At 35.9% G+C, this 19,095-nt stretch overlaps 1 protein-coding gene across 2 annotated transcripts; it reads right to left on the minus strand.

The window, feature by feature from the left end:
- Positions 1 to 2,528: 2,528 nt before the first annotated feature.
- LOC107005494 (poly(ADP-ribose) glycohydrolase 1-like) lies at positions 2,529 to 18,748 on the minus strand. 2 transcript variants are annotated; one of them, XM_015204097.2, is made up of 11 exons: positions 18,474 to 18,722; positions 18,214 to 18,402; positions 16,466 to 16,569; positions 14,706 to 14,910; positions 14,516 to 14,620; positions 6,795 to 6,913; positions 6,458 to 6,601; positions 4,514 to 4,649; positions 4,141 to 4,341; positions 3,458 to 3,520; positions 2,529 to 2,815 (listed from the first exon to the last, which is right to left on the minus strand). In XM_015204097.2, the coding sequence occupies exons 1-11, from the start codon at positions 18,720 to 18,722 to the stop codon at positions 2,642 to 2,644; spliced, it is 1,689 nt and encodes a 562-aa protein (XP_015059583.1). In that variant the 3' UTR covers positions 2,529 to 2,641. The 2 variants fall into 2 exon arrangements, with proteins under 2 accessions (XP_015059583.1, XP_015059582.1); XM_015204096.2 differs by having other exon boundaries at positions 2,605 to 2,815; positions 18,214 to 18,391; positions 18,474 to 18,748.
- Positions 18,749 to 19,095: the final 347 nt, after the last annotated feature.

Raw genomic sequence — 19,095 nt, forward strand, 5'->3', positions numbered from 1 at the left:
GAGTCTCAGCCTTACTATACATCTCCTGATCATACTGATGTCTCTATGGTCTTACCTATACCTCAAGTTTTACCTATGCCAACCTTTGAGGGATCTAAAGTTACGTCCACATCTCCAGTTGCAGTGCCACCACTACTAACTTATCATCGCCGTCCACATCCAACCCTAGTCCCAGATGATTCATGTCATGCGCCAGACCCTGCTCCTACTGCAGACTTGCCTCTACCTAGCCCACCGCTTGCACTTCAATAAGGTATACTATCTACTTTAATACTAACCCGCATTATACCTTCTTAAGTTATCATCGTCTATCATCACCCCATTATGCCTTTATGTCGTCTTTGTCCTCTGTTTCCATTCCTAAGACTACAGGTGAAACACTTTCTCATTCTGGATGGAGGCAGGCTATGGTTGATGAGATGTCTTCTTTACATAAGAGTGGTACTTGGTAGCTTGTCTCCCTTCCTGCAGGTAAATCTACTGTTGGTTGTCGTTGGATTTATGCAGTCAAAATTGGTCCAGATGGTCAGGGTGATCTTGAGGAAGAAGTCTATGTGGAGCAACCACCTGGTTTTGTTGCTCAGGGGGAGTCTATAGCCTTGTATATCGATTGCGTAGGTCACTCTATGGTCTGAAACAGTCTCCTCGAGCTTGATTTGGGAAGTTCAGCACAATAATTCAGGAGTTTGGCGTGACTCGTAGTGGAGCTGATCACTGTGTTTTATCGACATTCTGCACCATGTCGATATATCTATTTGGTTGTTTATGTTGATGATATTGTTATCACCGGTAATGATCAAGATGGTATCACCGATTTATAGCAACATCTTTTTAAACACTTTCAGACTAAAAGACCTTGGCAGATTGAAGTATTTTCTAGGTACTGAGGTTGCTCAGTCTAAATCAGACATTGTTATCTCTCAACGCAAGTATGCCTTAGACATTCTTGAGGAGACAGGAATGATGGGATGTAGACATATTGACACTCTGATGGATCCGAATGTTAAACTTCTTCCGGGACAGGGGGAGCCACTTAGTAATCCTGAAAGGTATAGACGACTTATTGGAAAGTTGAATTATCTCACAGTGACTAGACCAGACATCTCTTTTCCCGTGAGTGTTGTAAGTCAATTTATGACTTCCCCTTGTGATAGTCATTGGAATCAGCTGTTCGTATTCTGCGATATATAAAGTCAGCCCCCGACAAAGAACTACTCTTTGAGGATCAAGGTCATGAGCATATCATTGGATATACAGACGCTGATTGTGCAAATCACTCTCTGACAGACGTTCGACATCTGAATATTGTGTTTTAGTTAGAGGTAATTTGATATCGTGGAAGAGTAAGAAACAAAATGTGGTTGCTCAATCTAGTGCAGAATTAGAATATCGAGCAATGGCGACAACAACTTGTGAGTTAGTTTGGCTCAAACAGTTACTGGGAGAACTAAAATTTGGCAAAATTGATCAGATGGAACTTGTGTGTGATAATCAAGCGGCTCTTCATATCGCATCAAATCCAGTGTTTCATAAAAGGACTAAGCACATTGAGATTAATTGTCACTTTGTCAGAGAAAAGATACTCAGGAGATATTGTTACAAAATTTGTGAAGTCAAATGATCAGCTTACAGATATGTTCACCAAGTCTCTCACATGTCCTCGTATTAGTTACATTTGTAACAAGCTAGGTGCATATGATTTGTATGCACCAGCTTGAGGGGGAGTGTTAGAATAGGAATAAGTATTTCTTACTTAGAATAGGAATTAGATTAGGAATAAGAATATGAATTCTAGTTGGAAAAAGTTTTTAATGTAGTGTCTATAAATAGGGTCTTCATGTAACAATTTAGATATGCAATTCAATAATATTTTCTCCAATATTTCTCACAAATTTAATGCCTCCTTTCTTAGCAAATATATTCTGTTAGTTACATAATCAGCTTAACTTTTAACTGTTTCTCCTATCAACACTAGAGACAAGAATACTACCTAACATATTGGTGAAATTATGAATGTCAAACGTGTGCAGAAAATAGGCAAAAAAAAAACAAAACAAATTTTGACATGTATAAATGATCAGGTTCAGGAACTACATGGATAAATGTTCAGAGGGACAAAGCTATCTCACAGTAGAAAAACATGGCAAAGTAAGACTCGATTCGCTGAACTCGCTACGAAACTTAGCAGAAGCTGACTGGAAATCAATAGCCCCACCTAAGAAATACAATCATAGAGAGTTGAGATTTTGGCTTTCTAGCAGTACAGGGAAATGCCTAACTGTGTTTGGACGAAAGGGTAAAAGACGAAGAGTTGGAGTAGCAGAATGCATGTTTGATGGTTCCAATCCTTTCCAGTTATTTGCTTTTCGTTTCCATTACCACAACGCCTTCTGCTGTTGTAATCTACATAATGAGTAATGTTTACCTTCAGCCGGTTTCATTATGCTTGAGCCAGGAACTCATGTTTACCCTAATTGTCCTAAAAGGTCATAAATACCTCTAAGACAAGAAAAACCATCAACCAGAGATCATCAACTCAATAACTCTCCTTTTCTTTTCGTGGTAGTACAAGTAAAAAGGCTTTAAATAGCGCTTATACAAGGATCATGCAACAGCACAATAATAAAAAGACCAGGAATATTTAAACATTATGAGAATTGTTAAGCAAAATATTATCATGGGAATTTAACGATGGAAGGAGCCAACCGAAGAAGCCAGCTCCAGTTTCTCCCCTCAATCTCTGGACTGAATAGTCCATCAACATATCCCAAAGCTCCCCAACAGTCCACCCCTGTGAAGAAATCCATTGAGCCACCTACAACAGGTTGTAAACAAAGAAAATTTCACAACAAAATATATACATACCCTCCCACGTCTTGGAGATGTTTGTGCTTTATCATCAGTTAAGAATATCAAGATGGGATAGCTAATAGAACCTAGCACAAAGTTGGTGATGAGCCACAGCAAGTCAAGACTTCCTAATTTGCAAATCCATGATCTATCTTTTGCACAAATATAAGGACCAATATGAAAGGGCAGTACCAACTTATCAGATTTGTTCAGGACATACCTCCATTACCATTTCTAGCATCAGTAACATCAATTAGGGAAGGGGAATCTATCATTCAGAACTATCAGATATGTCAGTTCTTTTCTCTCAAACAATCAATAAAAGATAAAACGATGAGTGGCAGAAAGGTGAAACTACAAAGATGGTCAGGAAACAAATAAGAGTGGTTGGAAAAACACAGTGAGTATTAAATTACACAAAATTATATAGCAGGTAACATCTTTTGACATAAAATGTAAAAGAAAGCACATACAGCAGTTCTGAGCTATACCAAAGATATTCACAATTAACAAATGGAAAACATACTACGGAAAAGAAGTTCAAAACTAATCTTATTTCAAGCAGAAAGCCTTAAGAATATCTCATAGTACTTCAGAAGACTAGTACCTGACCCAGCATCTGCAATGCTTCCAAGTCAAACGTATAATACATGATGAACGGTCTCAATGCCTGTGAGAAAAGAAAGGAGAGAAAAATTAGTTTTAAGGAAAAAAAAAGCAATCACGCGTCCACATCAATATATTCATTAAAGCACTGATGCATGTGATGAAAAGCGTGTGTGTGTGTGTGTATATATATATATTTATATATATATATACACCCTTTGTCCCAATTTATGTTACACTTCTCTTTTTTCGAGAGTCGAACAGTTTAAGTTTGATCGGAAATTTGCGCATGGAATCTTCAATTTTTTTGAAATAAAACTTATATATTTGTAAACTACTTAAAAAGTACTATAAAACACAATAATTGATAATTCAAAATGTTTAAAAGATCTATGAAAATTTACGGTCAAAGTTAGACTTGTTTGAATCTCGAAACCCGAAAAGTGCCGGATAAAATGGGACGGAGGGAGTATTTATATCCAGCATCCATTTAATGTGACATGATGTGTATGAAGAGTGGAGAAGTGCAGAAAAATTAAAAACTAAGACATTTGATAAAGTCTTGAACATATAACATGAGAATTATGCCTCGAAGGATGAAAGCAAAAGACTGCTCTTTGCCTCTTATGATAGCAAAAAATGCCCGTAATAAAATGCTGGAAAAATTTCCAGGGAGAGAATAACCTGAGATGCAGCAAGCCATTGAAGCATAGCTTTAAGTTGAGGATCCCCACCGAAAGCACCACAACCCCAATTACCAGTCACAACTCCAATTTCTTGTTGATAGTCTAAATGTGAACAATAGTGTGCCTCGTGATTTCTGATCAACTGGTTAGCCAAAGTTCCCTCAATTGTTTGAGATGATGTTGAAGGATTTCCTTGAGACTATTGGACAGGGTAACAAATAGCCAAAATAATTAGTCAAATAAAACAGGATAAAATATATTGACATTGATAGTACAACCAAAGATACCGTAAAAAAGGGGGACAAAGGGGGAGAAGCAGTGAAGAAAATGAGAAAGGTAGGAGGATCTAAAAATACTAAGGGAGGTACTACCAAATGATAAACTTCAGAATGTCCAGAAGATCCTTTAACATTGGGATCATGCTGACTTCCCGTGTCTTGAAAAAACTTTTGATACTGATGACACTTTAAATGATCCAAAAAACCACAAAGAGCCTTGTTAATTTCCCTACAACGAAGTAAAGGACCCACTCTTGTCAATGGGTGAAAGGGCCGAAAAGCACCAAGTCTGTTATGACTTTAAGAGTAAAGAGCAATTACATCTTAAGAAACACACAGATGTAAAAAGTACATATACGCATACAATGTAAGAAAATAAATTGCAATTCAGCCAACTAACATGCAAGGATAGATCAAAATGGCAAGTAGAACTATGAACAGACACCCATTTGAAACCCTAAACTTGGTCAAATCATTCACCATCAAATCTACAAAATGAATTCCACTCTTAATCTAATTTCTGTAACTCCACAAGGTTTCATCAAAATGAGAATTGTGCACTGCTCTCATCCATCAACCCTCTTCAATATAAATGACAACAATTTCATAGATTAATGAAACAATGATCATTCAATCCAAACAAGTATGTTATCATTCAATCCAAACAAGTATGTTATCATTCAATCCAAACAAGTATGTTATCAGCACACTTTAAATATTCTGGACCTATCAATTAAGCATAGAGCCTATATGAGCAGATACAAAAGTCTGAAGTTATTAAACAATTACTCTTCAAGCATGTTATTTTAATTCGAAGACAGAAACAAGTAGCAGAGAAAACAGAGGCTTGAGAATTCTCACTTCAAGAAAAACTTGAGCAATGCAGTATCTCAAACTACAAATTACAAACAATGTAACACACTAGCTTGTATGCTAATTCACGAGGGAAGTGTCAGTACAACTATAGTAATTACTTTGTCCAACTTAACTTGAGGCTTGGATTGTTCAAGATCAAACATCCAACAATAAAATCTACAGATGAACTTTCCAAACTCTCAATTTTGATACAATAATCAGGAGAACAATGAAAGCAACAATTAGACTCCAACTAATTCACACAACATATAAATACAAGTATCATGAACCAAAGACAAAGCAGATATGTTCTTTATTTGATTTTATGTTTGTAAGATATGTAAAACAACTAGAAATCTTTTGAAGCTAATCAACAGGATTAATCATTTAATTGTACATCCAAATGTCAATCATTTAATTTTATTTTTTTTTTGAAACTGGTAATGTTGCCAAATGTCAATCAAAGTGGATATGTAAGTTTGCAAATTTAAGCACAGCTAAAAGGACGAAGAAAAATATACCAAATACATCATTTCTAAAACTAAAATAGATTAAAAGCAGCTGATAATCTCAGTGATTTTCTTTTCATACTCCTACTAAGTCAAATGACCTAAACCCAAATGGTGTAATAAAAGAAATTAGTCCCACTGGAGACATATCGTTAGATGCTGAAATACTTAGATTCAAGGTCATCCACTTCTTGTCTTGATTAAACTCACTCAATCAACATATCCCAAAAGTAAACCATCTCTTCTCTCAGGATCTTCTGGATTAAGCATTATCTGAGTTGATTCTGGTGAATTTCATGGCATAGACAAACCTGATAGGCAAGGATTTACGTAGAAGATAGTTTCATAGAAGATTTGGATACATACTAATCCATTCATTTCTTATAGAAGATGCAGGTGGAAAAGAATGTAAACTCCTGATTGATGTCATCTAACTGTCAGACACTTTATCTCACATCAACTCCGCAACATCAGCTCATAAACTTTTACTTCCTTCTCAGCTTTGAATATGCTAAACCTCACTAATACTTCCTAAGGAAAAAAAGGAACCCGATTGGAGCTTAAAGATCAAAGTGCTGACAGGTTGACGGCAATCTGGTTTATGGCCCAATTGACCTTGAGAGAGAATCTTACTCTGAATAAGATTTCTAAAAAGTTATTAACATGAACGTACCTTACGAGGCATTCTACCCGGTACTGCCTTTTCCCTGGGCTGCTTAGTGCATCTATTGCAATTATTCTGCTCTTACGCCTTCCATAAACATCAATTTCTTTTTTGTCCACATGGTCACCATTAAAACGGAATGAAGAAGCATATCTACACCATTCAAAAAATATTTAACATTAGATTAAAAATACTAATAAATAGTGGAACTGCAGTCAAAGGTAAAAAGTTCCCAAAACACTTTATTGTAAAAGAGGAACTTTCAGCTAAAATAGATTGGCAAGCAACTTCAGTCATGAATTAACGTTCTTATGTAATAAGTAACAAATTCTCCATCTGAGCTCACCCGGTATAATTTGAGAACCTCTCTGTACCAACAATTTCAATTGCTTCATTGTCTGCCATGCAAGGCAAGAAAAGGATGCCAGCGATTAACTCTGGATTGATCATAAAGCGAATCTCTTCCTAACAAAGAAATTCAACAAAACATTTTAAAAATTTCGCAACAAATATGTCTCAAAGATACATATAGACGTTGCATGAACTTAAAATGCAAATGAACAAGAGAAATGCAAATTAAATCAGCAAATTTGATATATTTAATTAAGAGACCAGTCAATAATATCTTCTTTAAATTAAGAGCCTTTGGGACGGCTCATTTTGAAAGCACTTTTGTCAAAAACAGCTTTTCAGAAAATCCTTTTGGAGAGGTAGTTTGTGTTTGGCCAATTCGTATTAGAAATGATTTATTCAGTATTTGATAAGCATTTTGCATTTCAATAATCTTTTGAAGAAATGCTTCAAATTACAAAAAGAGACAAGTATCAAGGTGCTAGCATCTTTTTCAAAATCCCTACCGCAACTGTATCGACACGTCATGGTTCTGGGTGTGGGATCCATGCATCATTTGGTGAACCTACCTTGGGTACTTTGACCACATTCAATGACCGAGATATATAAATTGATTGGGTATTTGGTTTCATGTTTCTTTATATATATATATATATATATATATATATATGGAGGGAGAGAGAGAGGGAGAGTTATATGGTGTATGAGAACGTTTTTTTTATTATGCAAGGTAAAAAAAAATATTGGTGTATATGAGGAATGAAGTTTTATTAGGTTTAAATCCAATTAACAAATCATAGTACATATAATGTCGTACTATACTTTTATTTGGCCATATCCCAACACTGGTATCTGCACCCAGATTCATACATCCGAATCCTAAAATCTCTGTGATGAAAACCTCTAGATCCACACCCGAATCGGATACTAGCACCCAAGTCCGAGCAACATAGTCAAGGTTCATCTTACAATTAGGATTATTTAAATGGAGAAATTATTTCAAATATTTATTATGAAAACTATAAGAAATACATATTGGATTATTTTTAATCGATAAAATACATAGTTAAACCAATAAAATAATCTTTGTTAGAATAGAAATAAGTATTTATAAGTATTTACTACTTAGAATAGGAATAGGAATAAGAATAGAAATAGGAATAGGAATAGAAATCCTAGTATGAAAAGGGTTCCAATGTAGTGTCTATAAATAGAGTCTCAATGTAAAATTTAGATAAACAATTCAATAATATATTTCTCACATGGTATCAGAGCATTGGTGAGAACAAAAAAGTCACCATATATCTGTCAATTTCCGGTGACGATTGGGACTGATTTTATCAATTTTTATTCTGTGGGTGTTGCATGAAAATCAACATCACCACGAGGCTCGGAAAGCTCCTGTGACCAAACCCCAGCCAGAACCACCGGAAAACACCACTACACGCGCTCTCACGCGCTGATCAAAGGTGGTAGATTTCGGCGAGATCTGGCTCACGCGCCGGCGTGTGAGGGCTTTTCCGACCATATTTTTTGAGAACTTTTTCAACAGTTGGGGTCGTCCAACCATTCCGACCCAGCCCATACTGCTTTTCACCAGATTCAATCACCGGTATTAGGGTTTCGGCTATTTTCAAGCTGTTTTCGGCGCGTGAGTGGTTCTCCGGTAACTTTTTTTTGAGAATTTTTCTTATGGGGTCGCCCAATATTTCCGAACAGATTCCAACCATTTTTCTCTAGATCCGATCACCGGAATTACGGTTCCGGTGATTTTCGGGCCTTTTCCGGCGAAATCAGAATTTTCAGGCCACTGTGGGCAGATTCTGACAGCTTCCAATATTTTCAAACTAGTGTAGCACTTCCGACAGTTTTAGGCAGTTTTCGACGTACATACCAGTCTATGGAGAATAGACGAAGGAGAGAACGTTTTGGAAAATCTCGATTCAAGTGTAGTCATTGTCATAAACCTAGACACACTCGTGACATATGTTATATTTTGCATGGTCCACCACTCAATTATGATCCTGTTGTTCTAAAGGAATATAGAGAGTTCCTTCGTGTATCGTGCAAATAAACAAACGTCTCCACAAGTAGCTTCGGTTACACAGCCTCATGTTTCTGTTGCGGGTAATTCTTTCACTTGTGTGTCACAGTCTGGCACTCTTGGATCATGGGTCATAGACTCGGGGGCTTCTGATCATATCTCTGGTAATAAATCACCTTTGTCTGATATTGTTTATTCACAATCTCTTCCAGCTATTACTTTAGCCAATGGGATCCAAACAAAACAAAAAGGGGTTGGAAAAGCCAAATTGTATCTTCTTTCACCATAGACTCTGTTCTTTGTCCCAGGTTCTCCTTTTAATCTAGCATCGGTTAGTCGTTTGACGAAATCCCTACATTGTAGCATAACTTTTTTTGATGATATTTTTCCCATTCAGGACCAGTACAGGACAGACAATTGGAACAGGCATGAATCACAAGGCCTTTACTATCTTACCTCTTCTAGTTCCCTAACAGCATGCTCCGATACAGATTCCCATATCTAATTCACAAACGTTTGGGACATCCAAGTCTATCCAAAATGCAAAAGATGGTCCCTAGTTTGTCTGGAATATCCACATTAGATTGTGAGTCGTGTCAACTTGAAAAACACACTCGTGGTACATTTTCACGTAGTACTGAGGGTCGTTCAGAGTCTGTTTTTTCATTAGTTCATTTTGATATCTGGGATCCTAGTAGAGTCAGTTCCACCTTAAGATTCCGTTATTTTGTTAGTTTTATTGATGATTATTCGAGATGTACTTGGGTTTTCTTAATGAAAGATCGTTCTGAGTTATTTTCTATATTCAAAGGTTTCTTTGCTGAAATACAAAATCAGTTTGGTGTTTCTATTCGTACTTTCCGTAGTGATAATGCCTTAGAATACTTGTCATCCCAGTTTCACGAATTTGTGTCTCACCACGGAATTATTCACCAAACATCTTGTCCATACACTCCTCAACAAAATGGTGTCACAGAAAGAAATAATAGACATCTCATAGAGACTGCTCACACTCTCCTCATTCAATCCCATGTTCCGCTGCGTTTTTGGGGCGATGCAGTCCTTTCATCTTGTTATTTAATTAACAGAATGCCTTCTTCTTCGATTCAAAATCAGGTTCCACATTCCATATTGTTTCCTCAGTCACATCTCTATCCTATTCCACCTCATGTCTTTGGGAGCACATGCTTTGTTCATAATTTAGCCCAAAGGAAAGATAAATTAGCTCATCGTGCCCTCAAATGTGTCTTGGTTACTCTAGGGTTCAAAAAGGATATCGTTGTTATTCACATGATCTTCATCGATACCTTATGTCCGCTGATGTTACATTTTTTGAGTCTCAGCCTTATTATACATCTTCTGATCATCCTGATGTATCTATGGTCTTACCCATACCTCAAGTTTTACTTGTGCCAACCTTTGAAGAATCTACAGTTACGTCTACATCTCCAGTTGTAGTGCCACCACTACTAACTTATCATCGCCGTCCACGTCCAGCCCTAGTCCTAGATGATTCATGTCATGCGCTAGACCCTGCTCCTACTGCGGACTTGCCTCAACCTAGCCAACCACTTGCACTTCAAAAAGGTATACGATCCACTCGAAATACTAACCCACATTATACCTTCTTAAGTTATCATCGTCTATCATCACCCCATTATGCCTTTGTGTCGTCTTTGTCCTCTATTTCCATCCCTAAAACTACAGGTGAGACACTTTCTCATTCTGGATGGAGACAGACTATGGTTGATGAGATGTCTGCTTTGCATAAAAGTGGTACTTCGGAGCTTGTCTCCCTTCCTGCAGGTAAATCTACGGTTGGTTGTCGTTGGGTTTACGCGGTCAAAATTGGCCCAGACGGTCAGGTTGATCGACTTAAGGCTCGCCTTATTGCCAAAGGGTATACTCAGATATTTGGACTAGATTATACTGACACTTCCGCTTCTGTGGCTAAAATAGCATCTGTCCTCTTTTTTCTATCCATGGTTGCAGTTCGTCATTGGCCTCTTTATCAGTTGGACATTAAGAATGCTTTTCTGCATGATCATCTTGAGGAAGAAGTCTATATGGAGCAACCACCTGGTTTTGTTGCTCAGGGGGAGTCTAGTAGCCTTGTATGTCGATTGCGTAGTCTGAAACAATCTCCTCAAGCTTGGTTTGGGAAGTTCAGCACAGTACTTCAACAGTTTGGCATGACTCATAGTGGAGCTGATCACTCGGTGTTTTATCGGCATTCTGCACAAAGTCGATGTATCTATTGGTTGTTTATGTTGATGATATTGTTATCACCGGTAATGATCAAGATGGTATCACTGATTTGAAGCAACATCTCTTTAAGCATTTCCAAACTAAAGACCTTGGCAGATTGAAGTATTTTCGAGGTATTGAGGTTGCTCAATCTAGTTCAGATATAGTTATTTCCTAACGCAAGTATGCCTTAGACATTCTAAAGGAGACAGGAATGATGGGATGTAGACCTATTGACACTCCTATGTATCCCAATGTTAAACTCCTTCCAGGACAGGGGGAGCCACTTAGTATTCCTGAAAGGTATAAACGGCTCATTGGAAAGTTAAATTATCTCACAGTGACTAGATCTGACATCTCTTTTCCTGTGAGTGTTGTAAGTCAATTTATGACTTCCCCTTGTCAAAGTCATCGGGAAGCAGTGGTTCGTATTCTGCGATATATAAAGTCAGCTCCTGGGAAAGGACTACTCTTTAAGGATCAAGGCCATGAGCATATCATTGGATATATAGACGCTGATTGGGAAGGATCACCCTCTGACAGACGTTCGACATTCGGATATTGTGTTTTAGTAGGAGGTAATTTGGTGTCATGGAAGAGTAAGAAACAGAATGTGGTTGCTTGATCTAGTGCGGAATCAGAATATCGAGCAATGGTGACAGCAACTTGTGAGCTAGTTTGGATCAAACAATTACTGGGAGAACTAAAATTTGGCAAAAAATGATCAGATGGAACTCATATGTGATAATCAAGCGGCTCTTCATATCGCATCAAATCTAGTGTTTCATGAAAGGACTAAGCACATTGAGATTGATTGTCACTTTGTCAGAGAAAAAAATACTCTCAAGAGATATTGTTACAAAGTTCGTGAAGTCAAGCTTGCAGATATCTTCACCAAGTCCCTCATAGGTCCTCGTATTAATTACATTTGTAACAAGCTAGGTACATATGATTTGTATGCACCAGCTTGAGGGGGAGTGTTAGAATAGAAATAAGTATTTATAAGTATTTACTACTTAGAATAGAAATAGGAATAAGAATAGAAATAGGAATAGGAATAGGAATCCTAGTATGAATAGGGTTCCAATGTAGTGTCTATAAATAGGGTCTCAATGTAAAATTTAGATACACAATTCAATAATATATTTCATCACATGAATATCTAGTATTATTGATTGCATAAGAGACGAAAAAAGAGTGAGATCTACAAGAAGGTTATATGGAGATAATACTGAAAATAAAGACTAACAAGTATTTCACCATTTTCCCTATGTTTCGTTCTTTTATCTTGTTTGTTTGAATACAAGAAGGAAATAAATCTCACTCAGCTCAATGAAATAGTTACAATTTGATGATTAAAAGTAATAGAAGAACCCGACAAATTTCATATATGATATACCATAACAAGTTTCACAATGAAGGAAATTCTTTTGAGGTATTATTCGAAATAATTAAACATATAATATTAAAGTTTGATCAATCTACTAAAAATAAATCTTGAAATGGGTATAGTGCAATGAAAAAGAGATCATGCATAGAGAAAAAATATTAACTTGATTCCAATAACTTGTGAATATTCTGGCGATGGCTTTGATATCGGAAAATGCAAGAGGACGGTCAGTGGCAAGAGAGGGTAGAAAAAACGGAAATGTAACTTTGTACTTATAGTTGATGGACTATTCCAGAGAAAGAGAGAGAGGGAGAGGGGAAGAGAGAGAGAGAGAGAGAGGGAAAAGAAACATATACAGTAGAAACCAAAAAGAAAAGAGGCGTATTTCTTTAGAAGCATTAAGTATTAAATTAACATGCATAGTTTGATAAATATAAATAGATGGTAAGGATATTTTTGTCTTGAAAAATTAATTTCTGCTTTAACTTCTACTTCTTAGAAAAAGCAGATAAAATTTTAGTTTCTTCCTAATAGCAGATTAACTGTTGTGGGTGCTTCTCAAGAACACCATTTTTGTTTGTCAAACACCTCAAATAGCGCCTCCAAGAAGCTTGTCCAAACAGGCTATAATACCAAAATAGGGTCTCTTCTTACAGATTCTTAGTTCTCTTTTAAAAGTTATACTCTTAATACTTAAGAGAGCCTTCTTAGTTAGATGCATATGATTATTTGGATTTTAATATCAATTATTGGTAGGGAAGTCCCCTCAGTGATGGGGACTAATAGTACAGAAAAGTGGTGCCTTTTGAACCTACTTTTCAGGAAGTGGAAAGCGGATTTACTCTGCCAGCAACAAACAAACGTTCAGCACTTCCCATGACATTTTTCAGTCAGTTGGAACCTGGTCGAAAGGGCAGATTTCTGTATTTGGAGATTGATGCTTCAAAAAAGGGTTTGAGTGGGTTCTTTCTGGGGTTTATTATCCTAGGGATAATTCCGACAAATCACTTGTATGGCTTGAGTTGTCACTGACACAAATCTTCTTGGAACTAAAGCTTAATAAGAAGCATTTGCACTTTTCTCCAATGAACCATGAGTGTGGAAATGATTGATCGCCATATAATATACGATTTGATTGAGCCCTAAAACTTCTTGTAGAGATCCATGGTGACATCGTTTGCAGTTGGAGGTTTGTCACCAATGCAGTCTATGATAACACCCTGGGATCTCAGCAACACAATCTATTGTGCCCTCATATGGCCTTTACTGCTTTGCATGTACTGGGTTCTCTTCCTCTGAAATGGTTAGCATATTGTCAAAGTCCAACAAGGTTTTCATTGAGCCAAGGCCTTGTATAAGGGTTCATAAATTCTCAGAATCCCATTACTCTGCTTCAAAATTTCTCCAATTAATTCTAACTTGCCAATGTAGTTATACCTTTTGTGAGTGTTACAAACTTTTTTTCTGGATAAGGTAGATAATCTTACTGATAACTAGTACCAAGAAGGTACATAAAAAGTAAAAAAAAACCATTATTATTTTGGGCGTCTCATGATTTGACACATTACATTTTATACAACTTACAAAATTTCAAATTCATTTAAAATATTCAAATTCTAAACTTTTGATATATATATATATATATATATATACAAAAAAAAACACTCCATCACAATCGTAATGGTATCTAGCTGGTATGGAGTTTATTTAACAAATGGAAAGGCTTTTGAAACTTGTAGTCTAAATAAGTCATAGATATTTGTGTGGCTATAAATCATCTCATTAAGGGAAAACTAGAAATTTAAAAGTCACATTATTACTAAATATAGAAAGGTATCATTCATTCTTGTTGGGACTTACTAGCAAGGAAAGTTTGTCACATACATAGGAGTACATATATATGTCAAATCTAACATCTTAAACTACTACCAAATCAAATATCGTATTATAAAATGGGAAGTAGGGAGTAATAGACTAATTGTTAACAAGTATGTCAAAACATAAAACTGAAAATATGTTGAGAAATAAAAGAAACCTGTATACAGCCCCTACTGAGAGCACCACCTCCAAGATACTTGTTCGCAAAATCCACTTCAATAGCTTCACTTGATTGATCCTCAATTAAGCCTGAACTGGAAATCTATAAAGATACAGAAGGAAGTCATACCTTTGCAAACAAACATCTTCTATTACAAAAAGGAAACAAATATAGTTTCATTTATTACCTTAAAAGGGCAAAGGGAAATACTGGATTGGCTCCAGAAATTTTCCTTAAGATAAGGAAAAGCAAATGTACCATGTTCCAGAGCAAGAACTTTACGCTCAAAGGAGATGTAGCCCGCAGGTATCAATGAGCCAATCCTCTCAAAATAGTGAAGAATGCACTTCAATTTATTTTCAAGTTTCTCGTCATACTGATCATACAGATACCTGAAAAACACGTTCTTTACCGGATGAACTTCCTTTCTGCATTTAGAAAATCTGACACATAAAATGGCACGTTGCCGCCATAAAAGAGCATAAGGCAACAGCTTCAGTAGATAATTTCTATAAATAGCTTCAGAACTACAAAGCCATACTCTGCTTTTTACAGGAGTGAGTTACTCCTAATATACAATAATTAGGATGCTATCCTAGACCCTTTCTTCTAGAGAAATAGCTCAGCAACCATTATCTGTCTCATATTGCTTAGGTCAAACTCCTCACTAAGTGATTGATATGGTACAAAATCTCAGTATTTTGTAAAGGTCTCTATCTCAACATGCTTCGTTTGTTTACACAATTTTTTTCTCTCAAACACTTAAATGGACACTTTTCAATCAGGAAAACACAATACTCATATCTAGAAACAGAATACATATTAAAGAAAATTCTGAATACTGAAAGAAAATGACTCACAAGTTACTTATTCACCAGTCTCCATAAGATTTTCTGCTTAAGAGTTCCACAGCTTATTTGAAGACCTCAATACATCTAAACTATCTCCTACATGTTTAACAAAATGGTTAACCACATTAACCTCTTCAGAATTCTAAACAAACTGTTTCTTTTAGTGCTGTTGTATTTTCTACTTATGGTGAATCCATTTTTATGAGCTGATAGTACATACTGAGGCATATGCTTTCAACTTATCAATGCTACATTTTTTTCTGGTGTTAAATGGGGCTTCTGGGGAAGTGGAACCCCTATGATATGTCTTGCTTTCTTTCATGAAAGAATCATGTATAATCTTGCTAATCAGTAAATCTAGAGGCTAGACATATTATGTGGTGCAGTATTGGTTCTTGAACTCCACCATTTACGAGTAACCAACACAAAGAAATCTATGTTTCTATCTCGCAGTAATGTTTATGATGTACAACTTTTGCACAAACAACACACACACAAAAAAAGTGGATGGCTGAAACATGCTGGATCGAACTCAAAAGCACTGGAAAACAACAGTGGTGGGATCATGAAAGACCACAGTACCCAGTAGGTAGAGAAGACTGCATTAGAGAACATGACATTCAACTCACCCATATTATTTCCAATACCGTTACAACAAACACAAAATACTTACGAACAAACTCTTCTCAAGTTAAAGTTATTGAAATGGAGAAGCTGTTCTTTGAGAAGAGTTGAACGATTATAACTATATCAGAATCAATTGAAGTAGGACAAAGTGAGGGGAAGTATAGCCTGCAAGTAGGCTCACGTGCTAATAAATCTGGCTTGTTTTATAGCTGATTTGGTTGGAGATTGTTAGAAATTAAGGGTTCAAATATAAAGATTACTGAAATCTGCCTCTGTTTGTGGATGCAGTTATCCGACAGCTGAAAAGAAATAAGATTGTGTTGAAAACCTTAACACGGAACATAGAACACGATATGAAAGACATGTGAAAGAACCATTGTGAGAGATAAGTACAACAGCTATAAAAAGAAAGATTTTATCATTCTCCAAGAAAAAAGATATAAAAAGATAGACAGACAATAAAACATACGCAAACATATGATCAAAGTTGATCATCGGGAGATGTTTGGCACCTCTATCATTGGTAGGGAATAGACAAAAGAAGGAACATGCAAGAAGAGCACCGACTAATTCCTGAAAGAAAAAGATTGACAATCATGATCACTTTACGCTACAAATACTTGCTGCAAAGTTAAGAATCAAATTCCAATTCACACTATAGTGCAACATTCTCAAAATTGCAACTCATGATGACATTTTTTAAATTTCAAAGAGAACTTCACCATTCGTTCAACCGCATGCCACAATAATCTCCAGGGGGAGGGAGTGTTTATTTTCCTAGTAAAATGTCTTGTTTACAATTCAGTGTTTGCCGGGAGTACTTTTGAGTCATTTTACTCTGTTTCAAGTGAAAATTAGAGAACTATAATCTTTAGACAGTGTTTTAAGGGCAGATACGGGGAGTGGGGCAAGAAATTTTATATAAAACAAGGTGATGCATAAGTTCCACGACATGGGTGTAAGCCCATGGGTCTTTTGATTTTGTTAATTCTACTATTCATAAAAACAAAAGTTGAAAAAATATGATAAGCATTAAATTATAAAATTAAGAAGTCAAATGAAGTGCTGAAAATTTTAACAAACATTCTAAAAGTTCACAGTCGCAAAAGAAGAAATATTATAGAATTTCTAACAAAACCATGATTTATACAAAGTTTACAAGTAAAAGTGCCACGACCACGAATCCCAACATTAAAAGAAAAGAAATACCATCTTAGGAAGAAAATGTTATAGATAACTCCTGATAATTAATTGAACACAAAAGCCTTTTCTTAGTTAATACTATAATTTAATTTTTTTTTTCTTAAGAGACTACTCATGTCATTATTGAATTATTTGTTAGAGATACAACTAAATTACAAATAAATTAGAAAACTAAATTTAGGCTTATAAGAATGTCACAATTACATAATACAACTTGGAACTGTGTGCTTTCAACAAGCTAATAAATTAGAAACAATTCATATTATAATTCAATAACAAAAATTACATTCGATGAATATAATATTTATAAACCATTACTCCCTGACACTTAAATATTAAATAGCAAGTTCATAATCATGATACACAAAAAGGGCAACACTATTATAAAACAAAATAGAATATCAAACAAGATTTGAAGAGAAAAAATGCAGGAAATTGAGTAATGAAGACAAAACAAAAGTTAAAACATGTTGATTCTTCATTTGAAAGGTCCCATCAAAATTACTTGATTCTTCATTTGAAAGGTCCCATCAAAATTACTTTCACAATACTAGGTCTACTATTTCTACCTTTTATGTCCTCAACTTCTGAAATGTGACTAACGAAGAGGGATCTTGAAGAGTCAATAGCTAGTTAATAAACTTCCACAAGGCTAATTAGTAATTACACATGATTGCACAAGAACTGTGGAGTGAGTCCCCTGTGTAGGCATTGCACAAATCCCAAGATATGTATAGACGCTTTAGGCATAATTCTCATGAGACAAGAGCTCCATATGTTAGACCAGGGCATTTTAGGAGTGCCTCATCCTGAATTAGTCCAGGCACGTCCTAAAACGTTGTTTCAACAGATCCTAATTTGCTTTAAAAGACATTATTTTTGAAATTGGAATGAAATAGGTCATAAAAGAATGAAGTGATTGCTGATCATTCAAGTAGTTCTTTTAGAGATCAATACTGTGAATTATCAAATAATCCTAACTGTTAATTAACCTAGCAGTAATAATCACAAAACCTGACTGAGAAAAACAATGCCCGGCTGCTGTGATTCCAATAAACGAAGACCAGTGTTGACTCCTTTAACAATTCCACCATCAGCCTTCTCATAGTGAGCCTCCAATAAGGAAGGCAACCGCAATAGCAAATCCGCCATTTTCGGCACTACTTCTTCGAACCATTTAACAGCTTCATCCCTAGGAATTAACTGCACCAACATTTCAAGTATTCAGTTCAAAAACAAACAAATCCATCTGAAGTGAAAAGTGAAAGGCTTACATCGTCAAATAAGAGAGAAAATCCGTCTGAAGCAGAAGATGAAATTGAAGAATCAGGTAGTGAAAGTGAGCTCCGAATGTCGGAGATTGCGAGGAAGAGGACATGACCGGAGTTAACATTGCTGTAATTAGGGCCTTGAGAGAGGGCTTTCAGTGCTTCAACAACTGCCGGCGGCCAGAAAAGAGAAAATGAACGGAGACACACCGGCAAAAAGGGAAGGATTGACTTCACGTCGTCTCTATTCTCCATTGACGGACCGGACCTTAACTTTGATTTTCGACGCTTCTCTTTATATTTATTTTCAGTTATAGTTGAGAAAATTAAGGAAAAGGTGTCAAATAAGTCCCCGTTTTGTTTTCCGTGACAAATTGACAATTAGTTGGTCAAGTTCTCTTTAAAATGTAACTAAATAAATATGAGATTAAATTAATATTTTTAAAATTTTTTAATTTTTTATAAAATATAAAATAATATAATTTTATAATTCAAACCAAATCATTTTTTTAAAAAAATTTATCTTCCCTCCTCTCTTCTCTTTCTTCTTTTCTTCCTCCCTCTCCCTTGGGGGATTGTTCTTTTTCTTCCTTAAAAATTTGGAAATCCGTCGTTACTCTTTCTCTTC

The sequence above is a fragment of the Solanum pennellii genome, chromosome 12 (assembly GCF_001406875.1).
Source record: "Solanum pennellii chromosome 12, SPENNV200".
Classification (NCBI taxonomy): Eukaryota; Viridiplantae; Streptophyta; class Magnoliopsida; order Solanales; family Solanaceae; genus Solanum; species Solanum pennellii.

Excerpts from the sequence above, each read along its gene's own strand:
- LOC107005494 (XM_015204097.2), bottom strand. The coding sequence starts at position 18,722 with ATGGAGAATAGAGACGACGTGAAGTCAATCCTTCCCTTTTTGCCGGTG. Across the intron at positions 18,403-18,473 it reads TTTCTCTCTTATTTGACGAT|TTAATTCCTAGGGATGAAGC; the intron begins GTAAGCCTTTCA and ends ATGTTGGTGCAG. Across the intron at positions 16,570-18,213 it reads GCATTGTTTTTCTCAGTCAG|GAATTAGTCGGTGCTCTTCT; the intron begins GTTTTGTGATTA and ends TTTTTCTTTCAG.